Raw genomic sequence first — 19046 nt, 5'->3', positions numbered from 1 at the left:
ATATCTCTTTATTCGGTCCACTGGGGTATCCAGAGCATATACATTTGTTTGACCTGCCATGTGCTAATATTGCATTAATTATATAGTGTGTGATATGTGCATACACATATAAATGTAAAAAACATACATATACACAGTTGTTTTATCTCTTTATTTTTAACAACTATTGCTGTTGCTATATATAATAATAAATCATTTTTTTAAAATATTATTCCCTGCCATCATAATTCTTATTACGGATTTTTAGTCCATATTTGGTGCACGTTCCTTCTGTGATAGTTTTGCATTATATATAGTGATCCAAATCTTAGTCCTGTTTACATATAAGCATTCGTGTCGGACTTCTGTATTTGTATCCTTCACTATTTAAGTTGTTGTCCATATAATTCTTTTACAATTTTGTTTATGGTACTTGCTATTTTATTGATATTTAATAAATATTTTGATACTAATCTATGGGTAGATTGGTACTCCTTCCTTTTTTGTTTGTAATCGCATTTTGGAGTATGTTTTATGCCTGGTTTTAACAGTGCTGATTTTTAGTAATTTTATTCTGGATATTTTTTTTAATTTTCTTTATAAGCACATAAGATACATCAATGACATCAGAGCCCTAAAGAAAAACCGTCAATTGTATTTTTTTTTTATTTCATAAAGCATTAGTACTCCTGAAAATAAGAAACACTGTAATATATCTAGTAAGTGAAATTTGATTATTTTACCTCCTGGATTCATATTATCCTCTTAATTGATGGGTACAATCTGTTTTTAGTGATAACTGATTTTCCCATTACTGGGAGAAGATGTGACAGTTGGTGCTTTTAAAATTCTATGGAGGGGGGAGGAGCTGCAGGCAGATACAATCAATCTACTGCAAGTTCTCCGGACGCTATGGTGCTCAGACAGTTCTCCATAGAACTTTCATTATCATGATGTACAATAATCTTACACAGTAATCTTGCCTGAAGAAGGAACCTCTGTGCTCTAAAAGCTTGCAAACATATTATTTTCTGTTTAGCCAATAAAGGTATCACTCCTAGAACACTTCTGTCATCATTGGGCAGAAAAGTATTCACATCCATAGAACTTTAAGTGTCGTTTCGGGAGAACTTGCAGCATAATGTCTGTTTCTAGCCCCTCCCTCCTCCATAGAATTTTAAAGGCACAAACTGTCATCTGCTATCTCAGTAATGGAAAAGATTGTATTTACCGAAGACTGATTTTTACCTGTGAATTGAGAATTTTGAGAACTAATGATCAGTCCAGGAAGAGGAAGACGCAGTTTTTTTCGAATAATATTACAAATTATATTTTCATGTGTACAATCGATTTTAACGAACAAACATTTTTAAAGTACAATTAACTCTTTAAGGCGGTTTTCCCCAACTCCGGTCCTCAAGAGCCACCAACAGGTCGTTTTCAGGATTTCCATAGTATTGCACAGGTGATAATTCCATCACCTGCACAGGCAAGAATTCCATCACCTGTGCAATACTAAGGAAATCCTGAAAACATGACCTGTTGGTGGCTCTTGAGGACCGGAGTTGGGGAACAGTGCTTTAAGGATATGTGTTCATTTAGACAATTAACTTCTTATTTTTGCCAAAAATTACAAAAGTAGGCTATAATGTATATGCATAGGATTTAAAGGGACTCTTCAATAACAATAAGATTGATAGCCAGTAATAAGGCTTGTGTGATTGGTGGGGGATTGTCCTACTCCAGTCTAGCTGTATGACCGCACTAAGGGCATATTTACATGTATGGAACTTATCAATGGAAAGTTGACCGATCTCACGGATTTCAGCGGGCCGGTTGACCAGCTGATGTGTACATGGGGCCTCTCAGCTCTCCCCAATGAGAAGATTTCAGGGGAGAGGACGATCTGGCCATAGAAATTTCCACGCTTGACCCTCTTTGTTTTCAGGGGAGATGAGTGGGTGGTCCGATCAGTGACTGACAGCTTTCTTTGGTAAGTGTGCATATGGAGAGAGCTGTCAATCACTTATCGGACCGCCCACTGGACGCAAAATCTCAGAGCAGAGGATTAAATGGCTAAAACACTGGTCATACTGAATCTTTACTCACAAAACTATATATCCGTCTTCTCGGCTCCCCCTGCTCTACAACACCATGACTGCATTTTCATGGTGACAGATTCCCTCTGGAATCTATGGAACTTATGTGTTTACCATGCATCAAACCGCTAAAATCAATCAGTGCATCCCATTAACATCCATAATGGACGCAGTGCTTGGCTTTATCGCGTTCTTTGAGCTAAATGTGCCCTTTTTCCTCAGATGACCTGCCTATATGACGTGACATATGCATATTTTCTTTTTATTTGTTTTTTTAGTGCTTTACAACTTCAATGCCCGAGGAGCGGATGAGTTGACTCTACAGATCGGGGACACCGTGCACTTACTAGAGACCCACGAAGGTGAGAGATCTTCAGTATCGTTCACATACCTATTTTATATCTATTGTTTTGGTTTGTTTGTTTTTTCATGGATCCTTAAGTTTTACTTGGCGTTGGGAAGATGCAGCTAAGGAAACTAAATGGATCCTGAGGTTTTCCAGTTCTATAAAATGATTGACTTATCATTAGAAAAGACCACTAATATCCGATCTGTGGGGATCCGACACTATTCATCAGCTGTTTGTAGGGGACGCTCTGTAGGATCTTCATTTTTTTGCAGCGCTAATGTGAACATAATGTTATTCAGAAATATGGTATTGAATGACCAAGAACTTCTGAGAGCCCCATTTATAATATTTGGACGCCAAGTAAGTAGCATGGAGAGATTCTACTAAAATATATCTTTTAGGTGGTCCGTATGGCATGCGATTTCGGAGTGAAATTACAGCATGCTGCCAATTTTTTTCTTATGCCGAATACAGCTGAAACCCACCCCCCACAGATCTGCACTGCCTATTTTATTGGATTGCACTATATACGGTATATAATGTGCAGTGTGACTTCCTGGACATTTATACAGCCGTTCCACTGGTGTTTTATGAACCATATATGTGTCGACTAAGGACACTGCTCCAGTACCCCCTGACACAGCTGTATGTGAAACGCGCGTCGAGGTACTGGGCAGTGCGTTTTGATACTTAATAGTACATGGTTGGTATGGATTATTCTCTGTTTTTGCTGAAGTGCTTTTGTAAGGGGGCTGTATGCACTAATTTTGTATGTTTGGCTTATTATTATCTATTTAACTAAAGCACGTTATATACGTTGGAGTTTCTTCTAATGTTCAAAATATATTTATCCTATTGTATCGAGCTTCCATATAGCGATTGATACTGCATGATTGTCCATGCCTTCACATTCTGGACTTATGGAATATTAATATGCTTTATTAAATTTGTATCCACACTGCCCTATTTGTTTTTTTAATGTTTTTTTTGGGAGGGGATTTTGATTTGCTTCCATGTATAGATGATTTTTTTTGTAATGACAATTAAGATCAATTTAATATATTTTGTTCTATATGATTTATTATTTTACTTGGTGGTAAAAGTCCTATTATAATATATATTTGGTACCTCCAAGAATCTGATTGATATTAATATGGGTTAATTTTTCCAATTTTTGATTACAATACTTACACTATATTTTCGCATAGTGTTTGCCACAGCCTTCTCTCTCAGTATCTTATGGATATGAAAAACATTTCATCTTATTTATGCCCCTTGTATTAAAGTGCGTGACCTCCTGTGATTTGTAGGATGCAACCTGACTCCATATACGGCCCTGAAATTAAAGGGGTTGTCAAGTAATAATAATAATCTTTATTTTTATATAGCGCTAACATATTCCGCAGCGCTTTACAGTTTTGCACACATTATCATCGCTGTCCCTCCATGCGCCTATTTTAGGGGTTTAAAAAAATGGTATACTCTGTTTCCAATCCACTTTCACTCCTCTAGAGTGCTGAACCATTCCGTCTAAAGTTTCCAACCCTCTACTTCTATTGGTTATCTAACTGCTGCAGCCAGTCATCACCGCTGCAGAAATCACATTTACATATGACCTTAACAGGAGATCATTCTGTCCCAGCCATGTGAATGCCTGACCATTGAGGCCATTGATGTTATATTGGGGGACTGGGATTTGGGCCGTTCAGTTTTTTTTTTGATTTAGAATTTTGCCTTTTTTCTCATAAACTAATGGAATCCCCCTTTTGGAAGGCCGATCATCGAGGAATACAATTCCTGTGGCTACTGAACTACTAGAACATTGCGTTAATTACGCTTTCTTGTCATTTATTTTTGGTTAATTCTGGGATTTCCCATTCACATACAGTCCAGTAAATCTAAATCTCAAATTATGTTCTTCTATTTTTTTTTTTTTTATACCGGGCTGAATGAATAAGCACAGGAATCAAGTATTTAGAAAAACTGGGTTAATACGAGCCTGTGACCTGGAAGGGAGTGAAAAATCCTTCTGTTCTCATACCGAGGTTTTTTTTTCTGCCGTGCTGTACAATACTGAGAATATTCTGTTAATCTGGGATTAATCAAGGGTATCTTTTATAGACGTGGCCACGTTCCGGCCGTGAGCACGAGCGCTGCTGTTTGGGTTTCCATAGCTTGTGTAGAAAGTGGAGGCTTTCCGGTAACGTCCGGGACATCACTGGTGATGGTGACAGCTGACATTGTAGAGCTGAAGATTATTTTATTTCTGAAAATGCCCGGAGCCATTTACTTGTGTATTTTTGTATATATAAAATATCTGATAATTGGATCGCTCGCCGCTGACTCCGTGGCAGCCTATTAGCAAGTCACAGATAGCGGAGGAGACAACCACGGAATATTCTGATGTTTGACATATTAGCAAAAAATTAAAGGGCACAATTCACAAAAAGGGAGTTCAGACCCGCAGGTAAAATGCGTAAGAAGTTCATGATAATGGGCGATCGTTCTTCAGAACATGTCGCTGATCTCCCCAAAAAATTAGCAAAGTGCTGGTTCATTGGGTGATCAGATCCATTGTCGGCAGCACATAATCCCGTGTAAATGCGGTATGTGCTGCCGACAACACGATACTCTATGGGGGCACTAACGATCACTTTTTTTTCCATAGTGTTTTTGGCAACACAAGTGGTTTTCCCTTAAAAACGAAGATTTGGACAGCGCCTAAAGATAACGACCGAACGTATTAGTCAAACCTTGATCAAAACCCAAATATTTGTTCGTCAGAGAAATCATTTTACCTGAATGTTCATCCTCCGTCCAGTGTCATTGCACACGTATGGTTCGCTTGGAGGCCTGTCTAGACCAAAATGGAGTAAAATGTGTGTTTGCTTTTTTTTTTTTTTTTTTTTTTCAGGTGATTTTTTTTTTTTTTTTCTAATTTAGGGTATGTGCACACGTATTCTTGAGGTCTGCGGATTTTTTCTCAGCGGATTTGTGAAAACCGCAGGTAAAAGGCACTGCGTTTTACCTGTGGATTTCCTGCGGAATTACCGTGGTTTACCGCGGTTTTTGTGCGGATTCCACTGCGGTTTTACACCTGCGGTTTTCTATTTATGGAGCAGGTGTAAAACCGCTGCAGATTCAGCACAAAGAATTGACATGCTGCGGAATGTAAACCGATGCGTTTCCGCGCGTTTTTTCCGCAGCATGTGCACTGCAGATTGCGTTTCCCATAGGTTTACATTGTACTGTAAATGCATGGGAAACTGCTGCGGACTCGCAGCTACGGAAACACTGCGGATCCGCAGAGTGTTAACATAGCCTAAGCGGCCCCGCTCCAATAAACTTCTAAATAAAAAAAATAAATACAAAAAAAATCACTTTGTTCTTTTAACCCTTATCCGGCTGAATAGGTACAATTGTAACTATTCCGTTTTAAAATTGCAATAACTTTTTTTTGAAAAGACGTAGAGGGCTGAAATTTCGTGACATCTCTACATTTTTGGTCCAGAATATATTGGCCAAATTTCAATAAAATATCTCCACCCGCTTCCGAGATAAGGGGTCGAGATCTTTTTGCATCCATAACAAGCTGCATAGGTACAAATGTACCTCATATATTTTGAATGAAGATAATGCAAGGGAAAAAGCATAAATTTTTTTTTAATGATAATGCTATTTAACTATTATAAACAAGTAAAAAACTGTTCATTTACATTATAAAAGAAAATGTAAGAAACTTTTTTTTATTGATTTTCTTTGCAAGTAATGCATGTTGGCTTTGCTACAGAGTGTTCATCGCAAATGGGTTTCACACAAACCACACAAGACTTTCTAGTCTTGCGTTGTTTTCGCCTCAGGTCTCTGCAGACATAGCAACTACCAACAACAGGGGAGGGTCCACGACTACCATGAGGTATTTTGGGGCCAGCTGCTGGCTGCGATGCTACCACAATGCATCGTCCAAGCACCATTTCTACTGCACCTCGAAGAAAATGGTTTCTCATTATCATTTTGTTTGTACTACGATCTTCAATTGCAATCATACACAGCTGATTTGCGAGATCTTTCAGGAACTTTCTTCGTTGATCCTTTGCCCTGAAGCTTGGATTGTGTTCTCTGTAGATGATGTAGGATGCTAACCCACTGACATCAATCATATTGTAGAAAAATGCCAAAGTCCAACGTGATGTTCGTCGTTTCACAGTGTACTCTCCCAACATTTTATCCATAACATCAACGCCACCTTTTGTTATGTTGTAGTATTTTATTATCTCTGGCTTGGCTGCTAGTGTCTCTTCAACTTCTCCCGTCATGTGCATAGATGATAGAAGCACGACTGATTTGTTCTTCTTTGGTACATATGAACAGACTGTTGCATCATGATTGTAGGCAAAATTTGTCGAGTATACAGGCCTTTCTTTGGCAGGCTGCATGTTGTTAGGTAGGAACCTTTTGTTTTTTCTCACTGTACCAACTAGTGTCATGTTCTAGGAGTTCAATACCTTAGCTAGTTCCATGGTTGTAAAGAAGTTATCGGTGGTGACATTTCTTCCAGAGCCTTTATACGAGCTCACTAGGTCCAATACTGTTCGTTCTCCAATGTTTACTTGTCGAGGACCATCAGTTGGTTTCCCAGTGTAGAGCTGACCTTGTAAAGGGTAGGCATTTGATGAGTCACAAGCCCAGAAAATCTTTATGCCATATTTAGCTGGTTTTGAAGGTATATACTGGGTAAATTTAGTATGACCTCTAAATGGAAATAATTGCTCGTCGACGGTGATACAATGATATGGCTTGTAGGCTCTCTCCAGATTACTGTTCAGCATTGTCCAGATGTCCCGTATTGGTGCAGCTTTATCTGTTTGCACACGTTCTGCACGTGTATTTTCGTTGTCAAACCTGATAAATCTGAGTATCATCTTGAAGCGGTCACGAGACATGGCTGCACGTATAAGAGGCAGAGCAGCAACATTCCACATTTCCTCCAGATTCTCTCTGTTGGCTCTGTGCACACCAGCAGCAATCAGTATGCCCAAAAATGCATGAAGTTCAGTTTCAGTAAATTGCTTGAATGTTTTTTGTGGTGGCCGTTTGGAAGAATCAGGAAAACGTTGTACCAGTTCGTTGTTGTAAGCATCACAAACTCTCTTGGCCTTTCGATTCGTTTCCCGTAATATGATGTCACACATCTCGGGAGTCATGATGGACTTGAATAGCTCTTTTGCTGTATATAGGTTGCTGATTGCTGCAGGGCCACCTCTTTGTCGTAGGACATTACGAGATTTTGTTTGTGCATTTGGCAGTGGATTACTGCACCATTGAGTTTCATCCTTAGCAGTCCAAATGTCGCCTGCACTTTGAGGCACAGAATCATCCTCAACACTTTCGTCTGATTCGTATTCATTTTCATGCTCTATGACCATTTCTTGTTCAATGTCTGAATCTTCTTCAGTAACATCCACTTGTGGTACATAGTTTTCATCATCAGATGGAACATATGGTTCATCCTCATGCTCAGAATCAGATTCTTCTAGCATTCGTATTATTTCGTCAGACGTAAATCTGTAAATATGAAAAAATGTAAAATAAATAATTTTCCGAAATACTACATTATTGGCTTTTCACAAAATTATACTAACCTGCAAACACGTTTTCTTGGATTATGGCGGAAACTAGATCCAGCATTACTATCACTCATGATGACTTGCTAGATGAATTTTGGCTTCGTATTTTGTGCTGAATATAAATAAAACATCGTAAAACAATATGTAGATACTAATTATTATCCATTTTTCGTATAAAAATTATACCTATAGTGATAAGTTTCATACAAAATATATGTAAGCCAAGTCCAGGCTGAAAGACAATTTGACTGTTCTGTCCCCACATAATGAGAATAAAGGTATAACTGGCTGTTAGATGCTGTGAGACTTTCCTACCTTCGTTTCCAAGAAATTGAAGACTTCACAAGCCTAGAAATGTGTGCTCACAGCAATGAGATGAACAGCAAAATGGCTAATGAGAGGAGGGAGGCAGGAAGACAAGTAGAAGCCACTCCCAGTTTGAATTAACTTAATTGACAGCAACATAAGTGACCAGTAACAACACTGAACAATAGATATCAGCATAACATTTGTAGCTGAATGAACTTTAGTTTCTGAAACCAAGTAAAGTCTTCCCACAGTGGAGGTATATGTGAAGGTACAATTGTACCTATGCAGCCTGTTAAGGTTGTAAATTTATGCAGCCTGACAAGGGTTAAAGAATCTTCTTATTGATTTATAATGTAGAAACATTAAAAAATTCTACGTGTATATAGGCTTAATATATATGGCCGACTTAAGCCGCACTTAGTATGCCTGGTGGTCACTTTCCTCACTACTTATGAAGATGACTTGCCTACACACCCGGCTCTACCTTTGTGTATTAGATCACTAGTGGTCCGACAACGCATCCCCACCAATCAACTGAGTCACTGAAATGGGAGATAAAGGGCCGTTTCCAGCGGATCAGTGGGGGTGCTGGGTGTCTGATCCCTTACTTTAAAATTATAGTACAGTCAATGCAGAGAAAAAATGATCTAGGACTGACGCGTTTCTGACCATATACCGTATTTATAGTCCATGGGCTATGAATAAGGACCTTATGGTCAGAAACGCATCAGTTCTAGAAACCTTTGTCTCCATACTGATTGTACAATGATTGTAATGTCCTGTCTAGGAAGAAATAAAGATCAAGGTTTTTTTGGGGGGTAACGCTGTGCTGGTGTTTGGGAAGAGATGCTTATGTCAGGAGGGGAAAGTGGTCGTGCACTGACCATGGTGAGCTGCTGGACTTTTCCATTTACATCTCATATCCAGAACCATTTTTTTTTTATGTCTGCAGCTCTTTTGGCGATCTATGAGTCTCCATGGTGACAGACTACAAAAACCCCCTTGTGTAGTCTGACACTTTTATTTTCCACCCTACTTTGATGACTTACAATGCAGAATGTTTACAAGAAGTAAGCTACAGGCGAAAGCGAGTATGACGGTCGGATCAGACTACAAACAGGTTCTTTGTAGTCTGTAACCATGGAGACACATAGTCCTGCGTGGGAGCTGAAGACGTGTGAATGTTAGAGACTATTAATGAATATTAATTGCAAAGTTGCTTTAGTTTTTGTATTGAAGCTATGCAAAAACGGGTTGCATATTCCTCCGAATCTCATTTTACGGTTTCTTTTTTTTTACAGGGTGGTTCAGAGGTTACATTTTGAGGAAGAAATCTAAAAAGGTAGGAGGCCTCTTTACTTCCAGATGTTAAATCTCATCTACAGTTCTTCCCATTGTTATTGGGATGATTACCCCGGGCTTCATCATGCCGATTCTCCCTCGTTCTCCTGAGATAAATCCACGCAGGCTTTTCTATTCATTACAATCAGAGCGGCCTCCTCTCTATTCTCTGTTATTAGGGCCGTATTTTATTCTTATAGGTTTTGATTTCGGCTCTGTAATGTTCTCGTCAGATGATGTGCTTAATGCCTTCAATATTCCTCTTCTAAACCAGGGCAGGGGCACCTGCATTTTTTTTTTTTTTTTTAGCGCTGACTATGATTACCAGAAAGTTCAGACCGCTCTGCTCCATCCATTTACTGCCACTCTTACAGTAATGCTAAAATACATGGAAAAGATTTCACGCAGATCCCAGACGCTTCCTGCTGATCAAACTTTTTATGTCGGGTGCCGGATTTTAACCCTTTAAGGAGTTCCCAAAGTTTTCAATCACTATTATTTTGTATATATAAATGAATCTATGATTAGATTGCCCGGGGGCTTCGTGGTGTTGTTTGCAATGATCTTGTTTAGTGAATAGACATTTTTTAATTACGGTTTTGTTTGTCTTCTCACCAGGGTATATTTCCCGCCAGCTATGTTCATCTCAAGGATGCCACAGTCGAAGGAAAAGGGTAATTTAGCTTCTGATTTTTAGGAATTACACAAATATTAATATTAGATTGAGCCTTTGTTGGGGGTGATTTTGAATTATACGTGTATCTTTGGGTAAGGAGGGGTGCAGTGGGCAGGTATTACGGTCTTTTTGTCTGTTGTCCCATTGAAAAACATTAGATTCACCATCTCAAGGTTTGGAATGGATGATAGAGCTGTAGATTGCATCAAATAGAGATTAGATAGACTATGGGTTTATTGCCCTATTAAAGGGGTGTTCCTATTTGAAACGCCCTCACTATGAATGGATCTCAGGGACACCCAGCAAATCGATTCTCGGGGACCTGGTCCAGTGACCACATCAGTAATCTTCAGCTGTCAGAGAGCCGCCTCCTTACCTTGCAGATTTCCTCAGCTCTTTAGACTTGGCTGCCTGGCGCCATATCACATGTCCATCACACCGCAATGATAACGTGGCAGGCTGTCTAATAAAAAGGATGTAAAGAAAAAGAATATGGCAGCACTCACCGATCTTCTGATGTAGGTGTGTTTTATTAGTTAAAAGTCTTCACGGCACGGGGGTGTGTAACATAGAAATGCGGGAACAGAGCGACGGCCGTTTCGCGGACCCCGTTGAAGCGCCAGACCGGCGCGAAACGGCCGTCGTTCTGTTCACGCAGAAGATCGGTGAGTGCTGCCATATTCTTTTTCTTTACATCCATGTCATCTGGTTTTCCGGATTCAGCACCCGAGATCGGGGGATCAGCTGAGGCTAATTAGCCTAGAGCGGAGGTAGTCAGCTGCAGCGGTGGTGCGGTCAGCTGTGCTCTCGTAGTAGATTCATGTCTAATAAAAAGAGCCACGGAAAGCCCGGAGGCAGGAGGTGGTTCTCAGGGTTCTTTTATGACCATCTCTTATCCCCCCACTAATCCTGAGAATGAAGGGGCTCCTGCGCTACTTAATTTGACATTCCAAGAATCTGTGAATGAGCGTTTGTAAGAACCCCTGCAATCACACACATACATGGTACGTGAATAAATGGAAACTGTCCTTGGATTTTTGCTCTTTAATCTGAGAGCAGCCAAATGTAGGGGCAGAGAGCCTGATTCCAAGGGTGTCGCTTGCAGTGTTTAATCAGAAGGAGATTATCATTCCAGGACTAGGTGTCTGGTACCTCCTAGTCCTCACGCTCTGTGTAACTGCGCCCCCTTCACTGATTGGCTGCTTCCTGTGTACACTGTGAGCAAGCTACCAATCAGTGGTGTGGGCAGGGTTATACACCGCTCAGCAATCCGAGCACTGCTGTATGTGCTGCACCCTGCAATCCAGTAAGTGACACATCACTGGGATCGGGCTCTTTGCCTCTACATCATGCTGCTTTCAGATTACATAGCAAACACCTAATGACAGATTCCATTTAAGAGGCTGACATTGTATGCTCTTTGTATTGTAAAATCTGGTGGCGGCTCCTCGGCTATTCATGCCTTTGTTCCTGCGTGCTGTACCGTATAATTACAGAGTAGCCTTCAGCCCGCAGAGGTCGCGCAGCCGACAGCCCCTGTTAGGAGTTCTGCTCGGTATCCGCTCTGTTGTCGTCTCTGTCTTCCCCTCTAGATTAGATACGTTTGGCGTCGGTATTCTAATCATCTGATTACAGCGTAATGACATCCCTCTGATTGCAAAATTGATTTCTAGAGCCGACAAAAATAGCAGAGAGCGAGTTTATTTTTATGGGATGTCTTAAACTGTTGCAAACACAACGACTCGAGGACACGTTTCGAGTTTCCGATTAAACTTTGATCTCGGCGTTAAAAATAATAATTAATCACTTTGCGTCGGACGACTTGCAGATCCTCAGACATCGAGAATAGATGATGGGATTAGGTTCCCGGCTTTGTTGGCGGATATGTAAATACAAGAAAAATGCAGAGAGAAGCGACCAGGGCAGAACATACGCCATCCGTCAGCAGGTGTAATTAGCTTTACCGCTGCCAGAGGTTCACCAGCAATTACTGCAATTTCCTTTCCCTTTTTGAAGGTGTAATTCGACTTCAGGAGGGGGTTTGATGGAAATATTAGCAAAATACAGGGCTGTGAAAAAGTCGTCGTCGTCGTCTTCCATATGTCTCCTAATTCTGCAGATTTGCCACAATGAGCGTTAAACAAAAATAATTTCCCCATAATAGAAAACATCTGGAAGAGGGAAAAGCAAAGTACATAAAGGGTATTCCCACCGTGGAAGGTTATGGCACATCGCTGGGTTTCGATCGATGGGGGTCTGAATGGCGGGGCCGTTATATCCCTGGTGCCCTTCTAACATAGAGGTTATTAGCAATATGTACAACTTCTTTTATAGGAGCCGTCACTTGCCTTAATTTTTTTTTAATGTTTTAATGCCCAATGTAAACACCTCTGTTTCCCTGAATCCAGCGTTATTTTTCTTTTGTACCAGCACCTTTCCGTTCCCGAGATATCGTCTCCCTCATTCCTGTATGTAAATCTAGTCATCTTTTCCAAGTGGGTGTGGTCCTTAACTCTTCATATTCCTTTGGTTAATGAGAATAGATTTATATACTGGGACATGGTATCCATATCTCGGGATCAAAAGAAAAACAGGAGAATGGCAGCATTTACACCATCCCAAAAAACCAAAAACATTCTGTATTTAAAGGGAATTTGTCACCAGGTTTTTTGTTATCTAATCTGAGATCAGAATAATGTAGAGACAAAGACCCTGATTCCAGTGATGTGTGACTTGCTGGGCTGCTTAGTTTAGTTTTGATAAAATCACAGTTTTATCTGCTGCAGATATGGCAGTTCTCTGAATGCTTAGCTCTGCTTTAATTCACCCACACCATTCATTGTCTGCTCTCTGCTGTTTTGTTGGTAGGAGATCATCACCTGCTGATAAAACTGTGATTTTATCATTAGTGGACTAGTCAATCCACTGGCCAGTAGTCCAGCATATTAATGAGCTCTGTAAACCCCACCCCCACTAATTAATGGAACCTTTCTTCTTATGCGTAGTATACACAAAAAGCAGCCAATCAGAGGTGTGGACGGGGTTATGCACAGTTCAGCATTCAGAGAACTGCTAGATCCGCAGCGGAAAAAACAATGATTTTGTAAAAATGACAGCAAGGAGCCCAGTAAGTGATACATCGCTGTAATCGGGTGTCTGCCCCTATATTATACTGATCTCAGATAGGGTAGCAAAAAACTTGGTGGCAAATTTCCTTTAAGACAAAAGACACATCCCTCTTTAAAATAAAGTGGCCAGCCCTCCCGATGTGAGCATATAGGGGTTATCCCACAATAAACGTGTATCTTCTCTCACATGGCGATAGCATATCCACCGCTTTACAGTATGGGATCACCCCTTTAAGGGGGGATGTTGCTAAATGTAGGGAATGTTTGGATCTTGTATTCTCACTGCTCATGCACACTCCCATCTTCCCGCCGGTGGCCTGTAATCCTATCCAAATCAATATTCACATCTCTAATGTTTTCCTTATGGATTTCTTCCAATGTGTAGGCAGCATGAAGCCGTCGTGCCCTGCGAGATTCCTCTTGTGCAAGAAGTCACTACAACGTTGCGAGAATGGTCCTTCATATGGCGGCAGCTTTACGTGGTCAGTATATTCGATAAACTTGGTGTATGCCAAAAAATGAACATCGGGTCCAGACCGTGCTGCCGACTCACACAAGTCTCACCATGTCAGTAACAGTTGTCACTTTTCAGGACCATAAGTGTGGGGGTAATTGGGTAATAAGAAAAAAAGTGACCAAAAGGTATTTCCTTAGGCTAAGCCATCAATATTAGATTGGTGTCTGACGTCCAGCACCCCCGGCGGTCTGATTGAATGGGAGGTGGCACTGGCTGCTGCGCCGCTGCCTGTTTACTGTTGCTGGGCACAACTCTGTTCGCTGCCTTGTTGTTGCTCTTTGCATTTTGTTTCTGTAGTTCAGTCCCATTCAAGTTAATGTGTTGTACCCTAAATAAGTTATCTCCTATCAACAGGACTCGGTATAACTTGTTAATTGCTAAGAGCAGACTGTTGGGACCATCAGCGATTCTGAGAATAGGGCTCTTGAACACCAAAAAATGAGACTCTCCGTTACAGATAGGTTCCCTTTAAAGGATTTTTCCCAAAATAACAAGTGATCCCCTTTCACGTAGTACCCTCACATATAGGCTTAATCTGCAGGTAAATGGCACTGAAATCCTGTGTAACCTGGAGCAGGGGGTACAGGGATAAAATGAAATTTTGTTCTCTCTGCGAACGCTCGCTTGCAGTTAAAGAAGCGGTGCGGGGAGCAATTACAGTCATATGGGCGGTGGATGGAGGGTTTATAGTCGCCGCTAACTACACTCAGCGTGCTGTAATCACTCCCCGGCACTTTGATTGACAGTCTACTCTGTTCACACATGCTGCAGAGCTGCCTGTCAGAATCATGTGAAGTGATTACAGTGCCCTCACTGTGTAGTTAGCGGTGACTATAATCGCTCCATGCACCGCCCATATGACTGTAAGCGAGCAGCCGCAGGGAGAATAAAACTTCATTTTCTCCCTGTAACTTCTGCTCCAGGTTACACAGGATTTCACTTCTACTTTCCTGCTGTATGCACACCCATGAATTATGTAAACATATCAAACAATTTTAATTTTTAATTACACCTCAAAACAAGACATATACAAGATAAAACCAATTAAAAAGGTCTGGGTACAGGACTATACACCATCACCCCTAAACATGTGTGGCATGGATTAGCCTGACACATGGAAAAAATGTTAGTACGTAGATACAAAATATATACATACAGTGTCTCTTGTCCACATAGATAATATCTCAGATCACAGTAAAATACAGGAACATAGTATTGCATGCACAAATATAAGAGGAGTAAGCCAAACCAAACATACAAAGTGACAAGACATTTTTGTAATTTTCTAGTCTGTAGTAATGTGGTCACATAGTGATCATCCTATATACCAGAAACTATGTACAACAGCCCCATCAGGAGTAAGATATCTACTTACTGATGTGTGCTTCTTCTATAGTGAAATCTGGTAAAGGATACTCTTTAATAACCTAAAAATGAAAGTTATAGGCGTTTTCTGCAGGAAAATAAAAATAAATAAATAAATAAAATGGGGCTGGCACAGAATGGACCTGCGGAAAGATTATCTCCTGGGCAAGATTATTTTATTTCCATTTTATTGTTGGCAATTTCCTCATATACATAAAGCAATTATCACTGAGACCCACAATGGCTGTGATCTAAATGTCAATGGTTTAGTGCAAATGAACCTTTATCACTGAGAATGACCACAGCGCACACACCGGAGTTTCGCTCTGCTATTTTGTGTGTATGTGATACATGCTTTATGCTACTTTTATAATTGTTTTTTTTTTCTATTTATTTTATTTTTTTTATAGCAAGATAATCGAGAAATGTTTAATTGCGTCCGGAATATGATCTTCGACCTGGTGGAGTGGAGATCACAGATCCTCTCGGGAACTCTACCGCAAGATGAGCTGAAAGAGCTGAAAAAGAAAATCACTGCCAGGATTGATTATGGAAACAGGTTTGCAGATATTAATGAGCCGCATTTTATCGGGCGGCTCGTATGTGTTAATGTGACCTTCCTGCTTGGCTTGCTTCATTTTTACCATTTAATACGACCGTTTCAACCTTTTTGCCAAAGAATTTTTAGTTTTTTTTTTTACTCTTTGATAGAAATTGATAACTGAGTCCCTGTGTCCTATAAACTATGTAACAAAAAGCTGCTCACCCAGTATGATAATGACCAAAGTCTCACTCGCTGCCTATAATGTATAATGCATCATTTTTACTGCGAAGTTTTACTATGCCAAGTGTTTTCTGAGCCTCTGTTGGAAAAAGCAAACAAAAAAAAAAAGCAATCTCTGTTTATTGACCTGTTCAGATTGGAGAGCAAGGAATTGTGGGAGAATTGAGAATTTAATTTGACTTGTAGATTGATCGATCTATCGTTGGATCTACCTATCTCATCCATCTTATGCATCCATTAATGAAAGGGCACACCTGCTGGGGGTGGTGAGGTAGCAGTTGCACAAGGATCTTTGGAGCAAGACTTAAGCTTGCTTTAGTTTGAGCAGGGGTCGCAGACTTTTTCTATATGTGGGAGGAGGAAGCAGGACTCACAGGCTTTCTCTGGGCCAGAAGCTGGACTCACAGGCTTTCTCTGGGTGAGAAGCTGGACTCACAGGCTTTCTCTGGGTGAGAAGCAAGACTCACAGGCTTTCTCAGGATGAGAAGCAAGACTCACAGGTTTTCTCTGGGTGAGAAGCTGGACTCGCAGGCTTTCTCTGGGTGAGAAGCAAGACTCACAGGCTTTCTCAGGATGAGAAGCAAGACTCACAGGTTTTCTCTGGGTGAGAAGCTGGACTCACAGGCTTTCTCTGGGTGAGAAGCAAGACTCACAGGCTTTCTCAGGATGAGAAGCAAGACTCACAGGTTTTCTCTGGGTGAGAAGCTGGACTCACAGGCTTTCTCTGGGTGAGAAGCTGGACTCGTAGGCCTTCTCTGGGTGAGAAGCTGGACTTGCAGGCTTTCTCTGGGTGAGAAGCAAGACTCACAGGCTTTCTCTGGGTGAGAAGCAAGACTCACAGGCTTTCTCTGGGTGAGAAGCTGGACTCGTAGGCCTTCTCTGGGTGAGAAGCTGGACTTGCAGGCTTTCTCTGGGTGAGAAGCTGGACTCACAGGCTTTCTCTGGGTGAGAAGCAAGACTCACAGGCTTTCTCTGGGTGAGAAGCTGGACTCACAGGCTTTCTCTGGGTGAGAAGCTGGACTCACAGGCTTTCTCTGGGTGAGAAGCTGGACTCACAGGCTTTCTCTGGGCCAGAAGCTGGACTCACAGGCTTTCTCAGGATGAGAAGCTGGACTCGCAGGCTTTCTCTGGGTGAGAAGCTGGACTCACAGGCTTTCTCAGGATGAGAAGCTGGACTCACAGGCTTTCTCTGGGTGAGAAGCTGGACTCACAGGCTTTCTCTGGGTGAGAAGCTGGACTCACAGGCTTTCTCTGGGCCAGAAGCTGGACTCACAGGCTTTCTCAGGATGAGAAGCTGGACTCGCAGGCTTTCTCTGGGTGAGAATCTGGACTCGCAGACTTTCTCTGGGTGAGAAGCTGGACTCGCAGACTTTCTCTGGGTGAGAAGCTGGACTCGCAGACTTTCTCTGGGTGAGAAGCTGGACTCGCAGGCTTTCTCTGGGTGAGAATCTGGACTCGCAGGCTTTCTCTGGGTGAGAAGCTGGACTCGCAGGCTTTCTCTGGGTGAGAAGCTGGACTCGCAGGCTTTCTCTGGGTGAGAATCTGGACTCACAGACTTTCTCTGGGTGAGAAGCTGGACTCGCAGGCTTTCTCTGGGTGAGAATCTGGACTCGCAGACTTTCTCTGGGTGAGAAGCAGGACTATACTTGCCTTCTGCTGTTTTAACCTTCTATCAGTTACTCTCTGGTAAATCTTCACCAGGTTGTGACCTGCTGGACCTCTTGCAGCAAGCCTGAGGTCACTTTTCAAAGCAAGTCTATGAGAGCCTTGTTCTGGCTTTATAGACTTACATTGAGCACTTGTGATCTTTACGTCTGACTTCCAGTTAGTTGTAAGTTGCATACCTTAGATTACACCACTCCAGCTCTTTGGGAACAGAAAAACCTAAAACATTGGATTGGTGCTTTAAGAACTGGCAAAATCATCTGAAAACATTTCAGTTTGAACAAAGCTCTGAGTAAATAAAATAATTTCCCAATGTCAGAATGTTTTCTGATGTAAGAGGTAGTTTATTAATATCATTGCTTATGCTTGTTTGCATGTGTCTTTGTATTGTGGAACTTTTACTGTAAACTTGTAGCTAGAGTTTCTCTTCCGAACCTAATGTAGTTGAGTGATTTACTTATCTGTGGATACAGTGATTATCATTCATGAATATTTTGTCATTTATTATAGCCAGACGGTTACCTTTCTGGGGGTGGCTGATGTTTAGGTATGCGTTTTGCCTTTTAGCCTTTAACAGTCAGACTCCTTCATGAAAATCTAATTTAGTGCGTGCTTCGGTGTGATATGGCAGTTTTGCATTTCTCATGACCGGCTTTTGCTTTGCATGGAAACAGTTTTGAGACAGATCCTTGATTCTATTCATAATAAAGAATTTAAAGCCTAACCTTCTTCTCAATTAATGAATTCCTTGTTTGTTATTGTGTCTTACCATCTGCCAATGTATTTGCTTAAAGTTTGCCTAGCCTCCAGATGCTCCTTGTTCAAACAGGAGCGAACATCTTGAGAATTTGTTTTGTTCTAAAACTTCTGACAAATGGCAACAAGGCTTGCCGAGAAGCATCTTCTGCTCCCAAGAAGTAATGGATGCGATATCCTCTGAGGCTCCGAAATACAATGTTTATACTTCATCTAGGACATATGCATTCTTCATATTACAAGACATAATCACAACGCTAAGTTTAGGCAGGAAAATTCGGTTTACAACCCTCTGAGAGATCTACAGAAAAGGCTGATTATTACAGCCTGTTCAATTTACTGTATCAGTCTTGCACTTTTTTAGATAATTTTGTAATATATTTTTTATTTTCTTGGTCGCTTCAATTCCTTTTGTCGTGTCCTTCCCTTTTTGCCGTGTCCTTCCCTTTTT

The 19046-nt window shown here is 41.1% G+C and overlaps 1 protein-coding gene across 1 annotated transcript in view; it reads left to right on the top strand.

Annotated features, from left to right (window-relative positions):
- Positions 1 to 19046, top strand: part of DOCK1 (dedicator of cytokinesis 1) — a 421618-nt gene that overhangs the window by 65986 nt on the left and 336586 nt on the right. The window contains exons 2-6 of the mRNA XM_069753948.1: positions 2357 to 2440; positions 9665 to 9705; positions 10323 to 10378; positions 13894 to 13990; positions 15801 to 15949. Of these exons, the coding sequence (XP_069610049.1) occupies positions 2357 to 2440; positions 9665 to 9705; positions 10323 to 10378; positions 13894 to 13990; positions 15801 to 15949 (427 nt within the window). The remainder of the gene's footprint in view (positions 1 to 2356; positions 2441 to 9664; positions 9706 to 10322; positions 10379 to 13893; positions 13991 to 15800; positions 15950 to 19046) is intronic.

The sequence above is a fragment of the Ranitomeya imitator genome, chromosome 2, assembly GCF_032444005.1.
Source record: "Ranitomeya imitator isolate aRanImi1 chromosome 2, aRanImi1.pri, whole genome shotgun sequence".
NCBI classification, from domain to species: Eukaryota; Metazoa; Chordata; class Amphibia; order Anura; family Dendrobatidae; genus Ranitomeya; species Ranitomeya imitator.
This window is presented reverse-complemented; position numbering and strand designations above follow the sequence as displayed.